Source organism: Entelurus aequoreus, linkage group LG01, assembly GCF_033978785.1.
Source record: "Entelurus aequoreus isolate RoL-2023_Sb linkage group LG01, RoL_Eaeq_v1.1, whole genome shotgun sequence".
NCBI lineage: Eukaryota > Metazoa > Chordata > Actinopteri > Syngnathiformes > Syngnathidae > Entelurus > Entelurus aequoreus.
This window is the reverse complement of record NC_084731.1, coordinates 44,014,272-44,041,568: the sequence shown is the minus strand read 5'-3', so window position 1 is coordinate 44,041,568 and position 27,297 is coordinate 44,014,272. Positions and strand designations below refer to the sequence as shown.

Genomic DNA, 27,297 nt, shown 5'->3' with positions numbered 1-27,297 from the left:
TATTTTTAAGTTGAAGAAACAATATGATTAGATTATATATACATGCGTATATCCTACATAAACAATGTATGAATACATTAGATATCTATATATTTTAGGGACCTATAGACTGTAACTCTGTTGCTGCAGCAGCAGAGAGTTTATTCTGTCTTGACACTTTGTATTGATATTTTGTATTACATTCTTCCCTTAAATGATAATGTTTACAGTGATTGTTTTATATCTATTTTTTATGTATGTCGCTTTGGATAAAAGCGTCTGCCAAATACTTAAACATATATAAACACCTGAAAGTCTTTATATCAGCTAAAACCACCAATCTGTTTCACTGGATTCAGAATAAAACCAAATGCTGTCTTACCCAACAATGTTAGTATTTGAATATTGTTACTTGAAGACTTATTCCTGGTTACAATTATACTGTTAAGAAAGTATTGTCTTATATTTTGCCTAAAATGAGAATGCATCATAATCAGTGGCGGCTGGTGAATTTTGTTTTAGGTGGGGCTGAAAGTTTGTAAACCAAACCCCTGTAGGGGGGTCATCCTCCCCCAGAAGATTTCTTTGTGATTCTCACATACAAATATTGAAGATCTTTGCTCCTTCTCAACTTTGTGGTAATGTTATTTTCATAAAATACAACCAATAGTATGTTAATGTTTGTTTTTGCAAATGTGTTTATTCTGTAAAGGAATGAGTTAAATGTTTAAAATTGTTTAAACTATTAAAATGACTGGTTAATAGTGCTATTATGAATTGCAATGTCAGCACCATTTTTTTTCCTGCAATTTCAAATGCACTTGTTTTAATAAATAAATACAGCGTTTTAAAAGCATACACAATCTGTGTAAAAATATTAGTCTGTGGTTAAAAGGACTTGAAAGGACTCGAAACTCAAAATGCAGGACTTGGGACTTGACTTGAGACTTTCTAGTCTTGACTTTAGACTTGACTCGGGACTTGCCTGTCTTGACTCGGGACTTGACTGGAGACTTGAGGGCAAAGACTTGAGACTTACTTGTGACTTGCAAAGCAATGACTTGGTCCCACCTCTGTGAAACAATCCTCGGGCCGTGACTAGAGGGTGAGGCAGGCATAAATAGAAGCCTTATTGACAACAATGACCAGGTCTGGCCAGGTTGCCAATCATGGACAGGTGAGGGGGGAAAAGCGATCAGGAAGACAGACATGAAGTAGAACTAAACTAGGCGCGCCAAACAGGAAACAAATGCGAAAAATAAAGGAAACATGACAACAAGTAAGACCCAATGTGACAGATTGTCACAGTCCAACCAGTTTTAGATTTATTTTGTATTGCATAGCTTCTCTTATGCTTTCGAGTGCACTTAAGGCTGTACTAGCCTTTTGTTTTCTCCTTAGATTAAATACATTTTACCTGCACAATATCTCTTTCTGCATATTGGGATCACAACAACCACCGCTACCATGCGGCCTCGCCATGACAATGACGATTGAGGAAAAACACCAACTTTGTCTACACTGGCGATAAACTAAAATTTACTTCATCAAAAAATAATTTTAAACATATTTTAAAATGTGTGTAAAAATGAAATATTAATAATAAATGAATAAAAACATAAAATAGTGAGAATAATTGTAGTACCAATTCCAATAGATAAAATCACAGAATGAAAATTAGGAACCTAAGAAGAAGCCAATGCAGCGACTTTAATATGGTGTAATGTGGTCGCGTCTTCTGGTGCTCCTCAACACGCGTGTAGCTGGGTTTTGTGACAATTGTAGATCTCTAATGTTGTTTTTACTATAGGAAGAACAGAAGGCATTGTAATAGTCTACCAGACAGAAAATAGAAACATGCATTGGCACCTCCGTGTTGGCCTGAGAGAGAAATTGGCGAACACTGGCTATGTTCCTAAGATGGTAAAAACCTAATTTTTTATTTTTTTTTGATACAGCCTGTGTGATACAAGTCAGCTCAAAGTCAAAAATCACGCTCATATTTTTAATGGATTGTGTTGGTTTTAAAATCTTACAATTTGGGGTAACTAATTGTCCCCGCAATTTCCCCCTCTGTCTTTTTTCTCCTTCTTTCCATCCCATCCTGCTCCAGTTGTCTGCGCCAAAAACAACATATATTCGTTTAGTAAAGTCCAATACAAATAGGGCAACAAAAGAAATATCCCACACTTCTCTTTTGTAAAGCAAACCTGTACAGCAGATATCTACATCAGCAATATGATTTATTTGAATGGCTGCACAGGACATGTTAAAATAATACTAATATTAATAATAATAACAATAATAATACTTTTGATAAACGTTTCTCTTTTTGGCCTTCAGGCCCTATAGCTAAAACTTCTGTTTTGTCCTGGTTGATCGTAGGAAATGTTCTTGATGTCTAAAATGCGGTTTTTGTCCTTTCAGGTACATTTTGCTTTATTTTTGGTCATAATTTTAGTTGTATTTATTCTAAAAGGATTTTTTTCATGTTCAATTTTTATATATTTTTTTAATTATTTCATTGGTCAACGATACTCTCAAAAATATTTTTTCTTAGCAGTTTGAGCTTACGAAGACAAAAAAGTCCTCAGGTAATCAAGAGAGTTTACAAATCTTTTAGATTCATATTTTTTCTAATATTTTTGCTCGAAACTTTTGATCAAATTCAGTCCAAAAGAAAAAATTGCAAGGTTTTTTTTTTTTTTTTTAGAAAAACAATTGCGTAAATGAGTTCTGATCCATATCATGAACGTTACGGGGTTGGGGTACTGGGGTAAAGATTGGGCCTGAATATACAAAACATTAGAAATAAAACGAATTTTGATGCATTGTTATATTTTGTGCTGTGTTAGATTCTAAACTTTTTCCAAACAGTTTAGGATGATGGGACAAAAAAGTCCCCATTCATGATCTTTGCAACTACCATGTTCAACGGTCATTCATTACAAAATACAATCCTGCATTTTCTAATTTAAGGGTTTCATTCTGGGGAAAAATTGTACAATTGAGCATATTTACTGTTTGGAATTAGATGGGACAACTTTGATCCAGAGTTTCTCACAGGGCTTAAAAGGGAACTGCACTTTTTTTGGCATTTTGCCCATTCACAATCCTTATGTGAGACCAAAACATACACTACCGTTCAAAAGTTTGGGGTCACATTGAAATGTCCTTATTTTTGAAGGAAAAGCACTGTACTTTTAATGAAGATAACTTAAATTAGTCTTAACTTTAAAGAAATACACTCTATACATTGCTAATGTGGTAAATGACTATTCTAGCTGCAAATGTCTGGTTTTTGGTGCAATATCTACATAGGTGTATAGAGGCCCATTTCCAGCAACTATCACTCCAGTGTTCTAATGGTACAATGTGTTTGCTCATTGGCTCAGAAGGCTAATTGATGATTAGAAAACCCTTGTGCAATCATGTTCACACATCTGAAAACAGTTTAGCTCGTTACAGAAGCTACAAAACTGACCTTCCTTTGAGCACATTGAGTTTCTGGAGCATCACATTTGTGGGGTCAATTAAACGCTCAAAATGGCCAGAAAAATAGAACTTTCATCTGAAACTCGACAGTCTATTCTTGTTCTTAGAAATTAAGGCTATTCCACAAAATTGTTTGGGTGACCCCAAACTTTTGAACGGTAGTGTACATCTTTGCCTTTTCTGTGCATCCTAAATAATAATAAAAAACTGCTCATTAGAGGCAGCTAACAGTGCAGGTTATGATGATGATGAATGATGAATATGATCTATTCCACCAAAAAATCTCTCTAAAAAAACCTCCACAACATGTTTTTTACACCGTTTTATACATGTTGTAAGTATGTACTGTATATAATGTAGTAACAGATACATTCATAATTACAAGTAATAATAACAGTATTTTGCTAATTTTAAGCAATATTGAAACTACAAAACCCAAAACCAGTGAAGTTGGCACATTGTGCAAATCATAAATAAAAACAGAATACAATGATATGCTAATCCTTTTCAACCTATATTCAATACAATAGACTGCAAAGACAAGATACTTAACGTTCGAACTGGTAAACTTTGTTAATTTTTGCCATTATTAGCGCCTTTGGTATTTGATGCCTGCAACATGTTCCAAAAAACTGACACAAGTGGCAAAAAAGACTGGGAAAGTTGAGGAAAGCTCATCAAACACTTATTTGGAACATCCCACAGGTGAACAGGCTATTTGGGAACAGGTTGGTGCCATGATTAGGTATAAAAGCAGCTTCCATGAAATGCTCAGTCATTCACAAACAAGGATGGGGCGAGGGTCACCACTTTGCGAACGAATGCGTGAGCAAATTGTCAAACAGTTTAAGAACAACATTTCTCAACGAGCTATTGAAAGGAATTTAGGGATTTCACCATCTACGGTCTGTAATATAATCAAAAGGTTCAGAAAATCTGGAGAAATCACTGCACGTAAGCAAGCGGCAAGGCCAAAAACCAACAATGAATGCCCGTGACCTTCGATCCCTCAAAAAGTGACATCAGTGTGTAAAGGATATCACCACATGGGCTCAGGAACACTTCAGAAAACCACTGTCAGTAACTACAGTTTGTCGCTACATCTGTAAGTGCAAGTTAAAACTCTACTATACTGGGGACGGCGTGGCGCGGTGGGGAGAGTGGCCGTGCCAGCAACCTGAGGGTTCTTGGTTCAATCCCCACCTTCTACCAACCTCGTCACGTTAATTGTGTCCTTGAGCAAGACACTTCACCCTTGCTCCTGATGGGTCGTGGTTAGGGCCTTGCATGGCAGCTCCCACCATCAGTGTGTGTGAATGGGTGAATGTGGAAATAGTGTCAAAGCGCTTTGAGTATCTTAAAGGTAGAAAAGCGCTATACAAGTATAACCCATTTACTATTTACTTTTCAAAGTGAAAGCCATTTATCAACAACACCCAGAAAAGCCGCCGGCTTCGTCGGACCCAAGCTCATCTAAGATGGACTGATGCAAAGTGGAAAAGTGTTCTGTGGTCTGACGAGTCCACATTTCAAATCGTTTTTGGAAACTGGACTTTGTGTCCTCCGCACCAAAGAGGAAAAGAACCATTGTTATAGGTGCAAAGTTAAAAAGCCAGCATCTGTGATGGTATGGGTGTGTATTAGTGCCCAAGGCATGGGTAACTTACATATCTGTGAAGGCACCAATAATGCTGAAAGGTACATACAGGTTTTGGAGAAACATATGTTGCCATCCAAGCAACGTCTATTTCATGGACTCCCCTGCTTATTTCAGCAAGACCATACCAAGCCACATTCTGCACGTGTTAACAGCGTGGCTTCGTACGAGTCACTTACAATTTCTGCACTCACTGGGATGTACACTGATATGATGTTGTTTATTTCTTCAGCAGCTACATTCAAAAACATCCTCACTCTTCAGATAAAAAATGCATCCCACTAGACCTCAAGGAAGTGTTTTAAATTTAACATTAATCATAATATAACCCTTTTAATGTGCCTTAAAATCTGGTGCGTCTTTTGTATGAAAATAGACCTGAATAGACCCGCTCATCGGCAGTGCACCTTATAATCCGGTGCTTCCTATGGTCCAAAAAATACAGTATATCAACTCAGAGTGTAAAGTGTAATATTTGTACCGGACACACACTCCTACCTGCCATGTTGTGCCTTTCATCTGAGTCACTTTAAAGAGGATCCAAAGAGGTACCAGCATGACGCAGAAGAGCCCGAGGAACCAGCCCAAAGCGTACGCCCAGGTTGGGTACACATAAGTTTTGTTGAATTTGAGCGGCTTGTATTTCACCAGGGAGAAGATGAAGGTACCCTGGCAAAGTAACGCAAACAAGGACAAATATTCAGAACTTCAACGTGGACACATTTCACTTTTTCGACATGTTTAGTGAGACCTTTCACTAGGGGTGGAAAATGTAAATTAGGCAGTTTGGCAATATTTACTTAGCATTTTTGCTATTTGTATGACAAAAATTTTCATTTTATTTTTTTTATTTATTTATTTTTTTAACATTAAAAAAAAAGTACAAAGTTGACAACACATAATAATAATATAAATTAATATAGTGCAAAAGGTCATGTACAGTTTGTTATGCATGATTGTCCAGTTTTGCCTGAAAGGGAGTGGGAAGAACATAATGTATTTAATTCCACCCCCAGTTCTCCATTCAGTGATTATTCCATTGAGTTTCATTGTTACTTTGTTTAAGGATTATAATACAAATGTTGTATCATGGTGGCATTGCCACAGGTAACAATAATTATTACACTGCAACAATAATTTGTATCAACAATGTAGGAAGAATGAATGTACCAACAATGGTAATAGACAAAATCACATTACAAAACAAAAACAACAAAGTGTTGGACACTTTCCATGGTAATTCATGCAAGCTGACATCTTTTAATTTACAGTGGTACCTCAGGATGTGAGTGCTAAAGCTTACAAGTTTTTTAGGATACCAGTTGCCTCCTGGCTAATTTTCATGCTTACGTTTACAAGCCAAAATTTGTGTAATGAGTCTCCCCACCAGTAGCTGGCGTAGCGATTGACACAGTGAACCCCGTAAGATCTGAACAAAACATCCTGTCATTCTCGCTAGCATTAGCTTATCGCTAAAGATTAACATAACTTTGTAAAGGACAGTGCTAAAAAAAGGAGCGGATGATATTGATTGAATTAATGAAAGAACTCATCAAAAACATGTAGCCGACTTGGTAAAGCATGTTACGGGGTGCCACATGGTGGTGAGTCGGCGACACATCAGTCTTCCTGTATACTGTATGTCTGTTCTTGGACTAGTTGTACTAAAAAATAATTGTTCTGTCCTTTTAAGTGCAATGGCCATAAAGTTCCATTTCAAGTAAAATTAGTCGATAACGCCAGCCACGGACGTTAAAAGTAATATCTAAACGAGAAACATTTATCCGAGAAAATATGGAGAAGCTGCTGATAGTGTGTTTGATGGAGAGGCAATTTGAAAAACATACAGAGATGTTCACTTTCCAAGGTAAATGCCGTACATTATTATTACATTAATTCATAAAACTACTGTAGGTGTTTGTTTTACATTCTGTTGTATTGGTTTTCATACAATATTTACATTTAATATTTATAAGCAGTACAAAGCTGCCTGTGTCGCTAATTCAAGACTGAGGATTAATAGCGGCGACCGCAGCAGACTTGAAGCCACAGGAGTGATGAGGAAGCGTTTGACAAGATGCAACAGTTTGAAAAAAAAGACCTTAGGACAAAAACATTTGACAACAAATAAGTAGTTTTTTATGTTTAACTTCATGCTTCATCTAGAGGCACAGGTAACTGTTAAGTTTTATGATTTCTTAGTGGGGAAAAATATTCACTTTTTCATTTGAATCCTGATTTCTTTATGTTCTATAATTGAATGTTGCTTTTCTAAGGGTCAGGTACTTATTGTACAATTTAATTACTTTATTAGTGTCAGGGAAAAGTATACTTTAATTTATTTTATTTTTGTCAATCAACAAGAGAAGTGACTCCACATGTTTCGGTGTTGTTGCTAACGGCAAAGCAGAATATTGTTTGCTTCATCAGGCCCCATTAATATACGCTTTGTTGGACAGATAGTTTGTTCTCTAGTTTATGAAATCATATTCAGAATGTTTGAGTTTCTTGTGGTCTACCAATGAAATATCAAAAAAATTGAAATATTAATACATTCCAACATGTCTTTGCTCTATGCAATGATTCTAATAGTTTGCATGGGTCTGAATTATAGTAAGAAGTGTATTTGCACTCGAACTATAATTAATGAATTAAAGAAAAATCAGTTGACATTATCCTTATCCCTGCAATAGACTTGTATATTTGTTGTTTGAGTGTATACAATTGGGGCAAAAGTATGAACTGTTAAATGAATTTATTCTCACAAAATCTTGTGTAAATATACATATATATATATATATTTATACATAAATATCGGTTATCGGTTGTAACGGTAAGGAAATGATCGGATATCGGCATTAGTTCAAATTTCCATTACCGTCCATCCCTAGTTAAAATTGTGCTTTTTTGGGGGATCTATGTATACAATAAATGTATTACAATTCATTTAAATGGGCAAAACTGTTTCGTAAACATTTTCTGAGGTACAAACTGTGTCACAGAAGCCAATTAAAACTTATTTCCTGAGGTATCCCTGTACTCTACAAGCTTAGAACTCAGTGATCAGCCATTTTTGTTTTGTTCTGAAATCATGCATGTGCTGAACACCAAGATAGTGCTGACTGCCAGGATGGACTGTCATAAAAATAGCTATAAAGATGCTGACTTCACTTTGAATATACAGTATCATCTTGATGACTTGTCTTACAGTAACTACGTTAGATTTATTTGGCCTCTTGGGCTAGACTAAAACACCATATATAAAAACAATCCAAGTAATTCTTTATCTAACAACACATTGTCCAGTTTGAGCAAAAACATGCCTGAACAACTGCAAAACATTTGCTGCCGTCCTTCATTGGGCAGAGAAACATCTTAAAAGCTAACACTCACTCAGGCAGAAGAATTGTATGCTTTCTCTCTGCCAATCACAATAAAGAAGAAATTATGATTAAACACAGTCAAATAAATGGATACTTAATAATAATCATAATGACTGAAATAATTGGGTTACATGTTTGAATTTCCAAATAGGAGTGCCCTATAAAGGGTTAGGCAAATAGCAAACTATTTTCCATTTTTTTGTGGTGGAATAAGATGTTCTCCCGCTGTGCAGTAATGACTATGCAGCATCATATTGCACAGTTAGAGGATTCTTACCCACTTTTAAAAGGCACCCTTCTCAGATTCCTCACGTCACAATGTTAACATTTTACAAATTTTTAGCTTGAGAGAAGAATAAGATGAAGCCAGGTGAGAAAAAAAACTCCAAACATTTAAAATTGGATTGTGTAAGAACACAAATGTGCTAGAAGTGAATTGGTGGCCTTTTGATGGCACAGAAGAAGAAAATCCACGTCATTGCACTCACCAAACAAACAGCAGGCGTAATGTAAAGCCAGCAAATCTTCATTAGCGGCCATGGACGGTATCCTATCATGTCTTCGATGTTGTCATACAGACGATCTGCACCTGTTCATAAAATACAACAGAAAATTTGAATTTTTTAAAATGTTCTGTGCCAAGCATGACAATGTGTGTGAGTGCTTGCATCTGCTCAAAGGGTGTCCCGAATACAACTTTCGATACGATACTGATATTAGAGCCTTGAGAATTGATTGGTCCCGATATTGATTCAATACGCAATCAGCAGAACTCATACAGACTTTATTGTTTTGAAGTGTGTGAATTTACTCAGAGAAAAATGGTAGCAAGGTAAATTCCATTTTGAAGGCCACTGTTTACAATTTTTTTCACACTTTTTTTTAATTATATTAATTTTAAAAAAATATATTTTTTATTCAAACTTGAAACAAACTCATGGGAATTTTTTCTGGATTTCATAATTAAAACACAAATCGGCATATCTTCCTGACACATACCCGGCAGGTATTTAATCCCATCACTTCTGCTTACAAGCCCAGCACTAACACAACGCGCCCTTTAAATATTAAGGACATTTGACATTATATTATTATCAGTGACGGAGCAGAAAGAGGCTAGGAAATAGTATAATACATAATTTAAAGCATACTTTTGGTCTTGACCTCTGTATGTATGATGAGATTATCACAGATCTTCAAGATGCAACCTTTTAATCAACTTTGAATAATAGGATATTGAGACTGATTTGGTGGATATAAAGATTCATTTTTTATTTATAAATGAAAATTGTAAATGGGTATTTGGTGGGTAGATTTTGAAATGTCTTGTATTGTACTGTATTTTGTATACTATATGATGATGTATATTTTATCTGTGGGTCCCTGTGTAAGCTGTGTGCTTCTAGGGCTGACCTTTTTGCAGAACGGACTCTGATATTAACAAAAGAAAGAATAATGAAACACAAAACTATGTCTGTCTGTAAATAAATAAATAAATACAATATTTCATATGAAGTGTTCCGTCACTCATGAATTAACATTTTACAAAATCAGGCGCCCCCATGGATCGCAGGGCCCTTTCACAGCATGTGATCTACATATAGTGAGGTTCGGCCCTGAATGGTAGGTATGAAAAACACTAACGTATTTATTATGAACCATTTGGAACAGGCTTATGCTGTCTTTAAATTAAAGTGGAGTGGTAATTGTTTTTGACGACACCTATAGTAGCAACAATAATTCATTGGGTTAAGCTCATGGTGTGGACACGTTTGTTACTGGATACTTTCTAATATACTTCTGTCTTGGAGACTTTGCATTTGTAAGTAATATGCTAGCTATTGTAGGCTATAGGCTACTAGCTACTACAAGCCTATAGCCTATCATGCTTACCCTTTGTAACTGACTTCACTGAACTAGAAGAGAAAGACCAAACTTGTGTGCTTATTGGAAGACATTAAGCTGTTAACTGGCTGTCCAGCTTTGTATCGGAGCCCTTATGTCAAAGATTTTAGATGCAAGGCAATATGATCTGATACTTGTTTTTGCTGATATCTGACCGGGACACCCCTATCAGTACTACCACAATAACACCTTTGTAAAGGCTGAAGCTCTTATATTGGATGGCATGAACATGTGCAGCTGAATGGAATAAAGTGCCTGTATATGCATTGTTTTGCAGCATGTGTGAATCCTTGCGACATACATTTCTCACCCAAAGCCTTGGGAGTTAAAAAAAAAATCTGTTAATTACATTCTTGCAAAGTATTCATGGGCGTCAAATAAAGAGTGCACATAAGTCCTCCTTGGAATCTAATGGCCCCAGAGCTTGGATAAGCGTAAACAGGAGTGATGGGAGGAACAAAAGAGGACACAATATTTGGCAGACGAAGGACGCTAAGCACCGCTGGAGTGTGACACTTGATAGAAGTGCATGCCAGTTTGTTTTGGCAAAGGCACATTAAAGGAATGTACACAATGTACAGTGACTGTAGTCTTCATTACATTGCTTGAGGCGAGTTTCATTTATTTTGTAACCCCAACACATACGTATGTAACAGCGAGGCCATTGCATTAATCAATTTGTCATTGTTTTTGTAATCAAACCAACACCACCAATGGTTTTAGTAGCTTATTTGATGGAAGGTTAAACATAGTTTGTTTGTATTTGTTTATTTGAAAGACAATGTGCAGTTACATTAAGAAGATGACTGCACCAGTTGCCTCCTTCTGGGTGCGGTGAGCATCCTCTTTTCACTGCAGTGTCCGCCCACCTGTTGATGTGATTGGCTCTTCGTTAGTTTGGTTGACTTTGTTTTTTTCACCCCAACGAGCCAGTACTTTTCCAAGCCAAACAGAGTCTCATTCTATTGGCTCTCTCTTTTTGCATTTACCGTTCGTTCCAAAAGTAACAGCTCATACTGGAAGGTGAGCAGGGCTGCTTGTGTCACCCTAGCTCACACACCACAGTGAACTTAAGGACACCATTTTACTTGTCCAGCGACCCAGAAAGGAACAAGCGGTAGAAATTGAGTGTATGGGTGGACGTCCTAAATAATAGTACTGTATGACCTTGTTCTGGCATCTATTGCTGTCTAATAATGAAATATTCTATGCTACTAGTGTGACAGTGGTACAAACTAAATTTGGAGGATAGTTTCACAATAATACTTGGTGAGAGTAGTTTTTACTGTATTTATTTGATTCCACTAGTTCCAACGAAGGTTTATGTGAGCAGAGTTGTGTATGAAAAGTATGGCCAACTAAACTAGAGGCTCCATCTTTGCTACCAAGGACGTAGGGTTGTACAGTATACTGGTACTGGTATAGTATCGAGGTACTAATGAATCAAAAACGGTACTATACTCTGTTTAAAAAGTACCGATTCCCGGGTATCACGGTGCGTCGTCACTCCATGACATTGCTGGTTTTGCGAGCAGAGGAGCATGTTTGAAGGCGCACAATCACGGAGTACTTACAAGCAGACACAGTGTGTAGACAGAAAAGGGAGAGGACGCATTTTGGCCTAAAAACTAAAGATAAAGATGAAGTTATAACACTGAAACGCCCTCAAGAAGAGGTGCTTTAAGACATGGCTAACTAGCTAGCGGCTAAAGTCCATCCACAATCGGCAGTGTTTTTGCCACTACTAAATCACTAATCCTCACCTCCATGGCGAAGAATAAAGTATGTTTCTTACAAGCATCATCCCTGCAGGACGAGGAATAGCTAAACATGCTTCACTACACACCGTAGGAGGATACGATAGCTAGCCGCTAACAGCAAGCTAGCACCCAAATGCCATGGGTGGATCTACACCTGACATCCACTGTAATGATACCAAGTACAATAGCGTATCTAGTCGATACTACTATATATATATATATATATATATATATATATATATATATATATATATATATATATATATATATATATATATATATATATATATATATATATACATATATATATATATATATATATATATATATATATATATATATATATATATATATATATATATATATATATATATATATATATATATATATATATATACCCTAAATCACAAGTGTCTCAAAGGGCTGTACAAGCCACAACGACATCCTCGGTACAGAGCCCACATACGGGCAAGGAAAACTCACCCCAGTGGGACGTCAATGTGAATGACTATGAGAAACCTTGGAGAGGACCGCATATGTGGGTAACCCCCCCTCTAGGGGAGACCGAAAGCAATGGATGTCGAGTGGGTCTGACATAATATTGTGAAAGTCCAACACATCAGCGGAAGTCCAGTCCATGGTGGGGCCAGCAGGAACCATTCCGAGCGGAGACGGGTCAGCAGCGTAGAGATGTCCCCATCCGATGAACAGGCTAGCGGTCCACCCCGGGTTGGGAGCAGAGTAGAAAAGAAAAGAAAAGAAACGGCAGATCAACTGGTCTAAAAAGGGAGTCTATTTAAAGGCTAGAGTATACAAATGAGTTTTAAGATGAGACTTAAATGCTTCTACTGAGGTAGCATCTCTAACGTTTACCGGGAGGGCATTCCATAGATTTTTTGCCGGGACATATGGTACAATACAATCGGCAAGATAGGCAGGAGCTTGACCGTGTAGTATTTTATACGTAAGTAGTAAAACCTTAAAGTCGCATCTTAGGTGCACAGGAAGCCAGTGCAGGTGAGCCAGTATAGGCGTAATATGATCAAACTTTCTTGTTTTTGTCAAAAGTCTAGCAGCCGCATTTTGTACCATCTGTAATCTTTTAATGCTAGACATAGGGAGGCCCGAAAATAAAACGTTACAGTAATCGAGACGAGATGTAACGAACGCATGGATAATGATCTCAGCATCGTTTGTGGACAAAATGGAACAAATTTTAGCGATATTACGGAGATGAAAGAAGGCCGTTTTAGTAACACTCTTAATGTGTGACTCAAACGAGAGAGTTGGGTCGAAGATAATACCCAGATTCTTTACCGAGTCGCCTTGTTTAATTGTTTGGTTGTCAAATGTTAAGGTGGTATTATTAAATAGATGTCGGTGTTGAGCAGGACTGATAATCAGCATTTCCGTTTTCTTAGCGTTGAGTTGCAAAAAGTTAGCGGACATCCATTGTTTAATTTCATTAAGACACGCCTCCAGCTGACTACAATCCGGCGTGTTGGTCAGCTTTAGGGGCATGTAGAGTTGGGTGTCATCAGCATAACAGTGAAAGCTAACACCGTATTTGCGTATGATGTCACCTAGCGGCAGCATGTAAATACTAAAGAGTGCAGGGCCAAGAACCGAACCCTGGGGAACTCCGCACGTTACCTTAACATAGTCCGAGGTCACATTGTTATGGGAGACACACTGCATCCTGTCAGTAAGATAAGAGTTAAACCAAGACAAGGCTAAGTCTGACATCCCAATACGCGTTTTGATACGCTCTAATAAAATATTATGCTCAACAGTATCGAAAGCGGCGCTAAGATCAAGAAGCAGCAACATAGATGACGCATCAGAATCCATCGTTAGCAATAGATCATTAGTCATTTTTGCGAGGGCTGTCTCCGTAGAGTGATTTGCCCTGAAAGCGGATTGAAAAGGTTCACAGAGACGCTAAGTGTTCATTTAGCTGCTGTGCGACAATTTTTTCGAGGATTTTCGAGATAAACGGAAGGTGGGACACCGGCCGGTAGTTTACCATGAGGTCAGGATCGAGGTTAGGTCTTTTGAGTAGAGGATGAATAACCGCTTTTTTGAATGCTAGGGGAACAGTGCCAGAGGAAAGTGATAAGTTTATAATATTTAACACTGATGGACCTAATAATACAAAAAGCTCCTTGATAAGTTTCCCAGGAATTGGGTCAAGTAAACATGCTGTTTGTTTTTTCCCATTTACACATTTTAACAATTCCTCCAATGTTATTTCATCAAAGAGAGAAACTATTTTGGAGGGCAGTGTCCGTCGTATATACAGTCGTATCTGTGTTAATAGAACCCAGTTGTAGCTGAGATGCATTGTCTTTAATCTCTTTTCTAATGACTTCAATTTTCTTATTAAAGAAATTCATAAAGTCATCTGCTGAGTGGGTGGAGCTACTGGGAGGAGTCCCTTGTTGGGTTAGCGATGCTACTGTACTAAACAAAAATTTAGGATCATTTTTGTTGAGGTGGATGAGATTTGAGTAATATTTAGCTTTAGCTGAGGTAAGCATGCGTTTATAAGTTATTAAACTATCACTCCATGCTTGATGGAAAACCTCAAGTTTAGTCGCACGCCATTTGCGTTCCAGCTTTCTACATGATAATTTCTGGGCTTTAGTTTCTTCTGTAAACCATGGGGTACGCCTTTTAGGGGCCCTTTTTAGCTTTAGCGGTGCTACACTATCAATGGTGTCGCGCAGGGCGTCGTTAAAGTTGTTAGTGAGGTTATCAATAGAGCCCACATAATTTGGGAATGGTGCCATTACCGAAGGCAGTAGGTCAGTAAGAGTCGTCGTTGTGGCAGCATTAATGTTGCGGCTGCTATAGTAGTTATTATTATTATTATTAGTTTGTTGACAATGAGTCAGAACTTCGAATTTTATAAGGTAATGATCGGACATTACTTTAGTGTACGGGAGTATCGTAACTTTAGAGGTGGTGACACCCCTGACAAGCACTAGATCTATCGTATTACCGTTGCGATGCGTGGGTTCATTTATTATTTGTGTAAGACCACAGCTATCAATTATAGTCTGGAGCGCCACGCATGGAGGGTCCGATGGGGTATTCATATGGATGTTAAAGTCTCCCATTATGATTATATTGTCGGCGTGCGTCACTAGATCAGCAACGAACTCTGAAAATTCATTGATAAAGTCCGAATAGGGCCCTGGGGGGCAGTAGATGACAGCCAGGTGCAGAGGCAGCGGTGTGACAAACCTCATAGTAAGCACTTCAAAGGAGTTATATTTATTATTTAGGTCCGAGGTAAGGCTAAAGTTTTTGTTGTATATTAGTGCAACACCCCCACCCCTTTTAATGGGACGGGCAATATGCGTTCCCGTATAGCCAGGAGGAGACCCCTCACCCAGCGCAAAAAATGTGTCTGGTTTGAGCCAGGTCTCGGCTAGACCAACGACATCAAGATTGTTGTCTCTAATGACTTCATTAACTAATAACGTTTTGGAAGACAATGATCTTATGTTTAAAAAGCCCATATTATAGGTAGTGGGCTGTTTTGAGGAGTTTTTGTTGAAAGTATCCGTAGTAGCAATATTAATAATGTTACGTTTATTATGCGTAGTGCACTTTAAATAATTTTGACCATATCTAGGAATTGATATGACAGGAATTTTTAGATTGTTTGCCACCTCAGTAAAATGCATGTCCACCTCTGACGCAGAAAAAACATTATGTGAGTTGTATATTATTCTAAGAGAATTGCTATGTGTGCAGGGATTATCCAGCCTGGCACTGGCTAGTTCTAGCTTAACAGACTCCTTATTAGCGCTTCTTTTTTAGCTTTGTTGTTAGCCCCGCCCGACATCCCCACTTCTGCTTCCGAGCACACCGCTTACGTCTCTTTCGTTGACGGTCTCTGCTGGTAGTGGACGCCGCTGCTTCAAAGGCCACTGCTGGATGTAGCTCGCGAAGAATTCCCAAGCTAGCGAGTAGGTCCACCGTACACGCATCTTTCAGCCCAAAATGGCCCGATCTCTCCACATCCAGAATCGTAAGTCGGTCGTAAGTGATCACGGAGTGAACACGCTGTGAGCCAGCCATGAAAGTGACTGAATTGATGGGTATTTTTGCCAAATCGGTCTACACTTCCAAGAGCGCATGCAAGAAGCTGCCGCCGTGAAGCGCCGCCATCTTATCTTATATATATATATATATATATGTATATATATATATATATATATATATATATATATATACATATATATATATATATATATACATATATATATATATATATATATATATATATATATATATATATATATATATATATATATATATATATATATATGTATATATGTATATATATATATATATATATATATATATATATATATATATATATATATATGTATATATGTATATATATATATATATATATATATATATATACATATATATATATATATATATATATATATATATATATATATATATATATATATATATATATATATATATATATATATATATATATATATATATTCCTCACGCACTAATTGACTGAAAGAGCGCTCACTTGCCGCGCGCTCACTTGCCGCGCGCTCACTTGCCGCGCGCTCGCCCGTCACTGTGGCGCGATAATGTCATGTTATCGATGGAAAAATGCATTTTTAGACAAAATGATCTGCCTAAGCGGCTAGGAGACCCCGAGAATAACAAGCGGTAGAAAATGGATTAGACAAGACAAGATTTTTTTTTTTAATTATTTTTTAAAAAGCTATTTTTTGTTTATTTTTACTTGGGACTTCCCGCGGGCCGGATTTTGGGGACCTCTGGTCTAAACCTTATGGAAATCTCAGATCCAAAGCCATGGCAAATCGTTCTCCAGAAAAGACAAGACCGTTTTATATTCAATCGCTGTGGGACAACGTAATTCGAGCGAATGCTAAGCGTGCAATGCTGCTTGGAGTGAGGAGAAGCTTCACGCCCGTGTTTGGATTACAGTTAAGTGCATTGAAAACATAAAATGTAGATTGTTACTCGAACTGCTTTAGTAAAATGGAATATACGCTCAGCAGAAACAAACATGGTAGAGAGGAAATCTAAAGTCACTTTTATAGGAGATTTTTGTCAAAACAAGTCAAGTCTTTTCTCATAACAATCACACACGTCTGGTTGGCAGCTTCACAATGATAGCGCTACGCTTCTCATCCGGTCTAACCAACAAAACAACGAAAAATCTTCTTACAATACGATCATGTTATTCTGTTACTCTGTGATATTTCTACCTAAACAAATATTTATGGCAGATTGAAATTAAGTGTATTGTACCCCAAAGAAGGGACAAGCGGTAAAAAATGGATGGATAGATGGTAATGGCAGCGGCGATGTGAAGGAAGATTGTCTTTGAACAATCTCACTTCTTCTTCCTTACCACTGAGACAAGGTCTAATACTGCAAGCATGCCTGCCACTGCCCTCTGCAGCCCACATTGGGTAATTACAGTTCACTACACAATATTACCATCGTTATGGTATATTTATAACCTGTTCTGATTGGTAGTCCGCAATTGCAGAATGTTTAACAGGCTGAATATTAAATGTCATTAATAAGTAGGTAGAAAATGTTAAAACATTGTCATGCAGAGATATGAATGCCATTAACTTGCACTACTGTGCAGAAGTTTGGGGAAATAATTACATAAACACACTATATCCACTCATCACCCTGCATAAGAAAGCAATAAGGGTCATTCATAAGGCAGGATATAGTGATCACACAAATACATTTTTCTTACATTCAAAACAATTCAAATTTAAAGATCTTGTGCAGGGGTGTCCAAAGTACGGCGGGGGGCCATTTGCGGCCCGCGGGTCATTTTTTAACGGCCCCACGGCACATTTTAAAAATACGATTGAAAAAAATAAAATACATTAAAAGTGGTATTTAAAGAGCAAACAGGTGAAATGTAACAAGAACATGTAGCAATGTTTACTCTAATCACACAAAGCTGCCATGTAGGCTGTTTCTTTCTTTAAAAAATAATAATGAATCAAAATCAATGTCATTATGAATTATTGACCTATTCAAGGCTCCAATTACGTCACATTAAATATTTTGAGATATTTTTTGGGGAAAATGTTGCATATTTTGTGTTTGCCATGTAAAAAAACTAGCTGTTTTTTTTTTAAAGAAGGGCCTAAAACGAACTAACAAAAAACAAAAACAACCATAAAACTTATAATTGACAGATAGATCTGAAGTTGATTTCGAGATTATTGTGTTAAAAGTAAACAGTAAAAAAAAAAAATTATAATTTATTTTTTAACACTTTAATGAGTAGGACCCTTTTGGATCCCCCTACAATTTTAGTGTGATTAGTTTTTAAGTGTCATCGCTCAAAAATAATAATGAATTAAAATCAATGGTGTTATGAGTTATTGACCTTTTTAAGGCTCCAATTATTATATAATCTCAAATATCCCACTTAAAAATTTTATTGGGTGAAAATATTGCATATTTTGTGTTTTTTTCATTAAAAAAAGGGTTTTCTTTGACAAAAAGAGCATACAATTTAAATCTTTAACAATTGTTATATTGACAGATAGACTTAATGTTGATCTAGAGATTTAAAAACTTGAATAATAACACAAATAATAATACTGAACAATGACACATTTTTTTATATTTTTTGGACCAAAACCCTTTGGGGTCCCCGGGATCAAGCCTGAGTGGAAGCCTAAATGTATATTTTTTATTCATATATTGTATTGGTTTTTAAAATATAAAATATCAAAATGGCCCCTGCGAGCTTTGATTTTTCAATGTGCGGCCCTCAGTGGAAAAAGTTTGGACACCCCTGATCTTGTGGAACTACAAACAGTACAAATTACATATAAAGCAAAATTAATAATTCACTGCCTGGGAATGTGCAAAAGTTTTTTACTGAAAGGGATGGGGCTAAAATGTAAGGGGTAATATCAATCTTAAAATTCAGAATGTAAGCACAACACAAAGAAGCTTTAAATAAAATAAAATAAATAAAATAAAATAAAATAAAATAAAATAAAATAAAATAAAATAAAATAAAATAAAATAAAATAAAACACTCAATCGGGTCATGGTCAGATTCTATTGGCCGGGCATCCGGGCAGACGTGTGCCGCTGGTGCGCTGCCTGCCCAGACTGTCAGCTGGTGAACCCGGCGGCCACCCCGAAGGCGCCCTTGCGCCCATTGCCACTCATGGAGGTCCCCTTCGAAAGAATGGGTATGGACCTCATCAGACCATTCCACCCGAGCACACAGGGATATCGCTTTGTGTTAGTCCTGGTGGATTACGCAACGCGCTATCCTGAAGCTGTGCCTCTGCGCTCCATCTCTGCAAAGAGTGTAGCACAGGCCCCGTTTCAGGTAATCTCCCGAGTGGGATTCCCGAAAGAGATTCTGACTGACTAGGGCACCTCCTTTATGTCACACACGATAAAGGAACTGTACGGATTATTGGGAATTAAAGCGATCCGCACCAGCGTATACCACCCACAAACAGACGGGCTGGTGGAGCGGCTAAATAAGACACTGAAAACCATGATCCGTGAGTTTACGCACAAGGACAAACACAATTGGGGTAAATGGCTGGATCCCCAGCCAATTGTGCTCTGGACATTGCATTGCTGCAACATCAACGTAACACCCATCAGACATCTGACTGTTCCCACCCCCACGCCCCTCTATTCGCCATCTTCCTGACAAATGCTAAACTGTAAACTATGGTCAACCTGCACTTCAATGCAGTTTCTATGCCGCTGGACAAAGCTCAAACAAAATCTCGTTGACATGTATGACTTAAGTGTTATTATGACAATGACAATAAAGGAATTGATTGATTGATTGTTTGCAATGCGGGAGGTACCTCAGTAGGGATGATACTCGAAACCGGTTTTCCCGGTTGTTCGATAAGAAAAGAACCGAGTCCTCGGACTCGAATCCCTTTTTGAGAACCGGTATCCGTTATCGAGACCACTATAGTAAAGAAAAAGAGTTGGTTCTTTATTCGAATCCCTCGGAACGAATCCCGTCCCGACCAGAAATGCTCCGTGTGACATCGCAAGAAATGGCGTCACGTAGCTCAGTCATTAGGCGCAGATAGCGAAAGCAGGAAAAAAATGGACGGGAAAAAGCGCTCCAATGTGTAATAAAGTTCAAAACAAAAGGTATAATCCAATGAATAACTTTACTGAGAGATTTGAGCAAACACATGAAGAACACTTTTACGACCAACCGGAAACATACCAACCAGGCTAGCAATGCACCTCCTTTACGGCAGCTGTCGCAACGTTCTTAAAGCAACTGCAGCACATACATATATGACATCTCCCTTTTTTAACTTTTGTTTTTCTTTCCTTGTAAACAAAACAAAATCACACTGTATATGTGTTGTCTGTCTAATTATAAATAATGCCGATGAGGCGTGTTGGCTGAGTTCTTGACGTTTACTTTCACAGCGTGCTCATTCTTAGCTGCCGGGTGACAATATGCAACACTTTTCGGGGCTACCGCGCATGCTCGTCACTCCCGTTGCATGATGGGTAGTGTAGTTGTTATATTCCCTAGCTCATAACATCTTTCCCCCTATAAAGAAATAATGTTAACTCAATAAAGTGTATTTCTTTTTTTAGCTTTAACTTTTCATTTTTTAGCATTGTAACCACATTTGCAAATAACTTTTCTCTTCATAGAATTGTCTTTCAATAAAGAAATAAAGTGCAAAAATGTCAAAGCATCATAACAAACAGTTATGTCAAATAGCAGCAGAAGTGCACTTTTTGGAGAGCTGTATTATTTTCAGTTTTGTGCCCAAGGGACTGATTTTATTTAACACTATATTATTATTTATACACCTATAGTGATCACAGAGACAGCTTGTTTTTGTGTTACTGTATATATTTGTTTTTCTGAAAAATCCCACTTAATATACTTTGGGTAACAACAGTCAATATTTATTTATTTTATTTTATTTTTTGGGGGGGGTAACAGTCAATATTTATTTATTTATTAGATTAAATTGTTTTCTTATATAATAAAAGTGAGCTTTTGTTAAACCAAATATTGTGTGTTTTTTTCCATATACAACAACCTATCTGGACTCGATAAGAGAATCGATAAGGAATCGGTTCGATAAGAGGATTCGATAATAGGCTCGAACTCGATAATTTCTTATCAAACATCATCCCTATACCTCAGGCCTCCACAGGCTTTACGCCTTTTGAGTTATTATACGGCAGGAAGCCGCACGGAGTGTTGGACGTAATTAAGGAAAGCTGGGAGGAGGGCCAAGCTCCAGCAAAAACGAAATTCAATACGTCATGGACATGCGAGCAAAACTCCCCACGGTAGGGCACTTGTCACGCGAGAATTTGCTCCGTGCCCAGGAACGTCAGCAGCGCGCGTATAACGGGGGGACTCAGCTAAGGAAATTTTCACCGGGAGAAAAAGTGCTTGTATTACTTCCAACATCCAGCTCAAAATGACTTGCACAGTGGCAAGGACCCTTCGAGGTCACACGGCAAGTGGGTGATGTGGACTACGAGGTCCGGCGTTCGGACCGGGGCGGAGCCACCCAAATTTATCATGTAAACCTCCTGAAAGCACGGAAGGAGGCGGAGCCTGTTTCCATGGTGACGGTGGTTGAGGAGGAGGAGGAGTTCAGGCCAGAGGTCCCGCGCTCTGGTCTGCCCTTTCCCCTCCTCTGTGACGATCAGCTCACGTTAGCGCAGAGAGTGGATGTTGCTAAGCTGCAGCGGTGCTTTTCTGATGTGTTCTCCACTAAGCCCGGGCGCACGAACCTCACCCAGCATCATATTGAGACCAGCCCGGGTGTTACGGTGTGGTCTTGGCCCTATAGGCTCCCCAAACACAAACGCAAAGTAGTTCGGGAGGAATTAAAATCCATGCTGGAATTGGGGGTAATAGAAGAATCCCACAGTGCGTTGTTCAGCCCCATCGTTCTGGTAGGGAAGAAGGATGGGTCTGTGCGGTTCTGTGTGGATTACCGCAAGGTGAACAAAATTTCACGTTTTGACGCATACCCAATGCCTCGGGTCGACAAGCTCCTGGATCGGCTGGGCACTGCTCGTTTTTTCACGCCACTGGATTTAACCAAGGGCTACTGGCAGATTCCCTTGTCACCAGAGTCTAAGGAAAGAACGGCCTTCTTCACTCCGGAAGGTTTGTACCAATTTGTGACACTTCTGTTTGGCTTGTTCGGTGCGCCCGCCACGTTCCAGCGCCTCATGGACCAGGTGCTGCGACCCCACGCTGCATACGCGGCTGCCTACCTGGATGACGTCATCATCCAGAGTAGCAGCTGGGAACAACACATGCAGCGGGTGGGGGCAGTGCTCGAGTCCCTGAGACAGGCAGGGCTCACCGCCATCCCGGGGAAGTGTGCAGTTGGCCGGAGGGAAGTACAGTATTTGGGGTACCACTTGGGAGGAGGGCAGGTGCGACCGCAAGTAAACAAAACGGTGGCAATTGCGGCCTGCCCAATCCTCAAGACGAAAAAAGAGGTGAGGCAGTTTTTGGGTCTGGCGGGTTACTACCGGAGGTTTATCCCTCGGTTTGCAGACCTGACCAGCCCAATAACTGACCTCACCCACTGGATCAGATTTGGAGCAGTGTCAGCAGGCGTTTGAGAGGGTGAAGAAGGCCCTCTGCGAAGATCCGGTCTTGCACATGCCTGATTTTTCTCTCCCGTTTTGTCTGCAGACTGACGCGTCGGGCAGAAGACTGGGAGCGGTTTTGTCCCAGCAGGTGGAGGGCGTCGACCGACCCATCCTGTACATCAGCCGAAAACTATCCGAAAGGGAGGCCAGGTATAGCACAGTAGAGAGGGAGTGCCTCGCCATCAGGTGGGCGGTCGGGGCCCTCCGATACTACCTCCTGGGGCGCTCATTCAGCCTCTGCTCGGACCACAAACCCCTCCAGTGGCTCCACCGCATGAAAGATGCCAACGCGTGGATCACCCGTTGGTATCTAGTGTTACAACCCTACGATTTTAAAGTGATCCACAGACCGGGTGCACAGATGGCCGTGGCCGACTTCCTTTCCCGCTCCTTCACGGGGGGTAGGGGGCCGGGGGGGAGTAGGCGTGGCCGGACGGTGTCCCGGCCTGAGTCTGGCCGTGGAGGTATGTGGTGGGGCGTGGCCTGCGGGCCTGCGGAGAAGCGCGGCGTGTCAGGACCGGCTTCGAGATTAGCGGCAGGTGCGTAGATGACACAGCTGTGAGTGGTTGTCAGATGACCTGCCGCTCTGTAAAAGGCGGCGGTCGGGAAGGAGAAAGGTTGTTGATGGTGGAGAAACTGACATATGGCTGAAAAGCAGCAATTATTTAAAAATAAATCATTGTACACAAAGATGGACACGGCTGTAATGTCCATCTTGGGTGGTCCAGAGAACCCGGTAGAGCAAAACCTCTATATTAACATTAGCCGGTCGTTACAGTATGAATTGATATATATATAACCTATTATTTGTGCACTATTGACAAGTGATGTACCGAAAACTTGACCACCGAAAAAAGAGTTTGATCACCGAAAATCTCGCTACCAAAACTGGATGTAAAAGTCTCGAGCGTTATCAGCATGTGTGCAATGTGAATGTAATATTAAAGTACCAGTAGAGTGGAAAAACAAGTTGCCTCTATATTTGAGCTATTATCATATATGTCTGATTCATGACACCAAAATACTTCTAAAGTTTGCGAATAAATAGATATCATCAAAATACTATTAATCTTACTCAGATTAACCAGCCATTTTTAGAGATAATGAGGTAGCCAGTCACGTAATCCTGTGACGTCACGCTGGGAACCAAAGATCCCTTCCCTATCAACAACAATGCTAATCAAGCAGACTTTGTGAGAGCCAACAACTATTACTTTTGGAAAAATTATGATTCAGGACCTTATATTTTTGAGGAGGAACACAAAGAGGATGAGCAATACGTTTTAGAAGCCGAGTGATGGATGCAGTTTCATTGGGACACTAGCATCCGCAGCATTGCTAGGTGCTAAACATACAAACTAACAATAACAAACTAAAACAAAACAAACACTTATTGTAATATTTCCACCCTCGCTGGGATGCCAACCGACGGGACGCTCACATAAGCCTCACGAAGGGTTAAAAAAAAGTGCCTGCATGAAGCGTTTTGTGGGGTCTAATTCGCCATCTATGCGGATGTGAAAGTTGACCAGCCTGTCAGTCCATGGCCACATTTGTCTACTACTAGGTGAGCGCTCCATGAATTATAATCTAGAACATGGGGGGCAAACATTTTGGCTCAGGGGCCACATTGGCTTTTAAAAATCGACAGGCGGGCCGGGCGAGCACATGATGCTTTTTAAAGCATATCATATCTGTTGGAACTAAGAGCAGACATGTCTATGAATGTTCATTGTCATCTCAGGGCATTCAGTGGATCTCAACTGGACTGTTTGGTTTGTTTTAGAAGACGTTTTGCTGCTCATCCGAAATAGTCTTCATCAGTTTGTGCTTATAGACTTAGATTGGTCAGCCTACTTGGATGAGCGGCGAAACGTCTTCTTTGATAAACCAAACAGTCCAATTGCAAACTAAGAGTGGACTTCTCAGACATGGGCTATTGAGTTATAATACATCTATTTTCAACAATATCATACAAGAACATCAAAGAAACATACAAATGGTATTACAGGGTGAATGAACACTTACATTCGCTTTTAGTGGAAGCAGTGTTGTTGATCCCCCTTTTTTGCCAGTGTGTCAAAGTCTAGTATCAGTTTTGGTGTGGCAATTCTCAAAACAGACCTTTGCTCAACTCTGTTGTTATATTTGGCGGGCCGAATGTGGCCCGTGGGCCAAAGTTTGCCCATCCCTGATCTAGACTTTACTTTTAGCAAGTTTGAGACGGAGCAAAAGCAGCCGTCGTCTCAGTGTGTCATCAATAGCAGTGTAAGTTAGCATTTGCTCACTGCTATCATCGCGCCGCTAAAATAGTCAGTTTGCATTGCCGCTTACAATAACGATATCACTCATATTTGGTTAATTTTCAGGTCACGACATGTAAATGGAATATTGTTGGCAGTTTCTGGATGTTTTAGAGAGAGTATAATTGATTTAGATTTTTATTAAGGATCCCCATTAGCTGGTTGCCACAACAACCCACTAGTCTTCCTGGGATCCACAAACTCAATACAATTACAAGTAAAAGCATAATTATAACTACACAACACAGAAAAAAATAAAAGCATTAATAAGAAAACAAGCAAACAATTTACAGTCACAGAATAATAATTACCATATGAATATAACTACACAATATAAAACCAAACAAAATCATCAACAAGCAAACTAATTTAAAGACTCAGATAACATATTACTTTCTTTTTAAAAACCTGTTTACTTTCAATGCTGGTGAGAATTTGAGGCAGGTTATTCCAGAGCGATACAGATCTATAAATAATAATAATGAGCGCAACAGATCCCCCTCGATCTGTTGAATCATCCATCCATCTATTTTCTACCGCTTGTCCCTTTTGGGGTCGCGGGAGGTGCTGGAGCCTATCTCAGCTGGATTCGGGCGGAAGGCGGGGTACACCCTGGACAAGTCGCCACCTCATCGCAGGGCCAACACAGATAGACAGACAACATTCACACTCACATTGTTGGCTATTTATTTTACGATTTTGAATGTGTAAAAAAGCCAAGTGTATGTGTTCTTGTCTTACATAAGCATTGTGAATTATAAACTCCACAGCTCTTTCCAATTTTTGTGTATTTCCAGTGTGACTGGTCTGATAACATTGTCAGAGTGCAGAAGCGTTACTACTGTGATGTCAATCTCCAAAAATAGCCGAAGGTATTCAGAACCCAATATTCACGATGGCTGACTGAATTTGTGGCATTTTGTGATGTTTAAACAGTGTTTTCACATACTTTGCGGATTGTAAATACAATTGGATATGGTTTAATGGATACGATCATTGGCATTGTTAGGCCTGTTTTAGGGGGGCTATAGCCCCCCTAAAATATTCTTAAGCCCCCCTAAATGATTTGGTGTTATATATATATATTTATATTTTTATTTTTTTTACAAATACATGCCGACATATTCATTATAAAGTGGCCTGAATATGAGTTTAAATAAATAATCATATAACCTGTCATTATTCACTCAATTTCCCCTCACTTCATAGCGTAAGGTAGAGAGCCCCTTTAGTGCGTCGGTATCCAATCCATTCCACTTGTTCATATAGAAAATGCCCACGTCATTTAAAATCCAGTCCACATTTTCTCTGCAACCTTGCTTGCAGTCCTGTAGGTGTGTAGCTTTAAAGCACACAGCGGTGCAGAACAAGAACGTGAATGGATGCAAAATGGACATAAGAAACTTTTTCAAGAAAGTAAGTATTCATCACTGCTTGTAGTAAAATGTATTAGCTCCACTTTACACCAGGTCTGTGTTTGACAAATAAAAACCTATCTAGCACACTATAGACAGCCTCTGTGCACGTCGTACATTTGTTGTTTTGCAGGCAAAAGTTACATTCCGCTCTAAAACAATGCTGCTACTTAGTTAGCTAGTTTGCCTGAATTGCATCATGAAGGTCCTGGTTATTTATAAAGTTAAATGTGCACTCTTTTTTACCATTTGCTATCTTTGGGGTTACTTCCTTCTGGAGCATCAGCTGTGTTTCTCACTTTACACATGGAGGAGAACAGGAGCTGAGCTCATTCACGTTAGACTATCATCAGTAGATAGTAATAATAATCATTTCACAACCCCTATTGACCTGTAGGAGTCAGGGCAGAGGAGCACAGAAAGTGAGAGGGGAGAGGCCTCTACTGGAAAGGTGAGTAGGAGAATAATAATAAATATCAATAAATATATATATATATTTTTTAATTTTTAATGGCTTATTTATAAGCCATTTGTTTTATTTATTTCTGGGTGGATCATGTTGACTATTGGTCCTCCTAATTGTCAATCATTCTGGTGATGTTACGTAAGGACATATATATATATATATATATATATATATATATATATATATATATATATATATATATATATATATATATATAT

The 27,297-nt window shown here is 38.9% G+C and overlaps 1 protein-coding gene across 1 annotated transcript in view; it reads right to left on the bottom strand.

Moving 5' to 3' along the window:
- The window catches only part of LOC133652689 (sodium- and chloride-dependent GABA transporter 2-like), a 108,486-nt gene that overhangs the window by 25,631 nt on the left and 55,558 nt on the right, over positions 1 to 27,297 (bottom strand). The window contains exons 13-14 of the mRNA XM_062051699.1: positions 9,003 to 9,103; positions 5,630 to 5,800 (exon numbers count right to left, since the gene is read on the bottom strand). Of these exons, the coding sequence (XP_061907683.1) occupies positions 5,630 to 5,800; positions 9,003 to 9,103 (272 nt within the window). The remainder of the gene's footprint in view (positions 1 to 5,629; positions 5,801 to 9,002; positions 9,104 to 27,297) is intronic.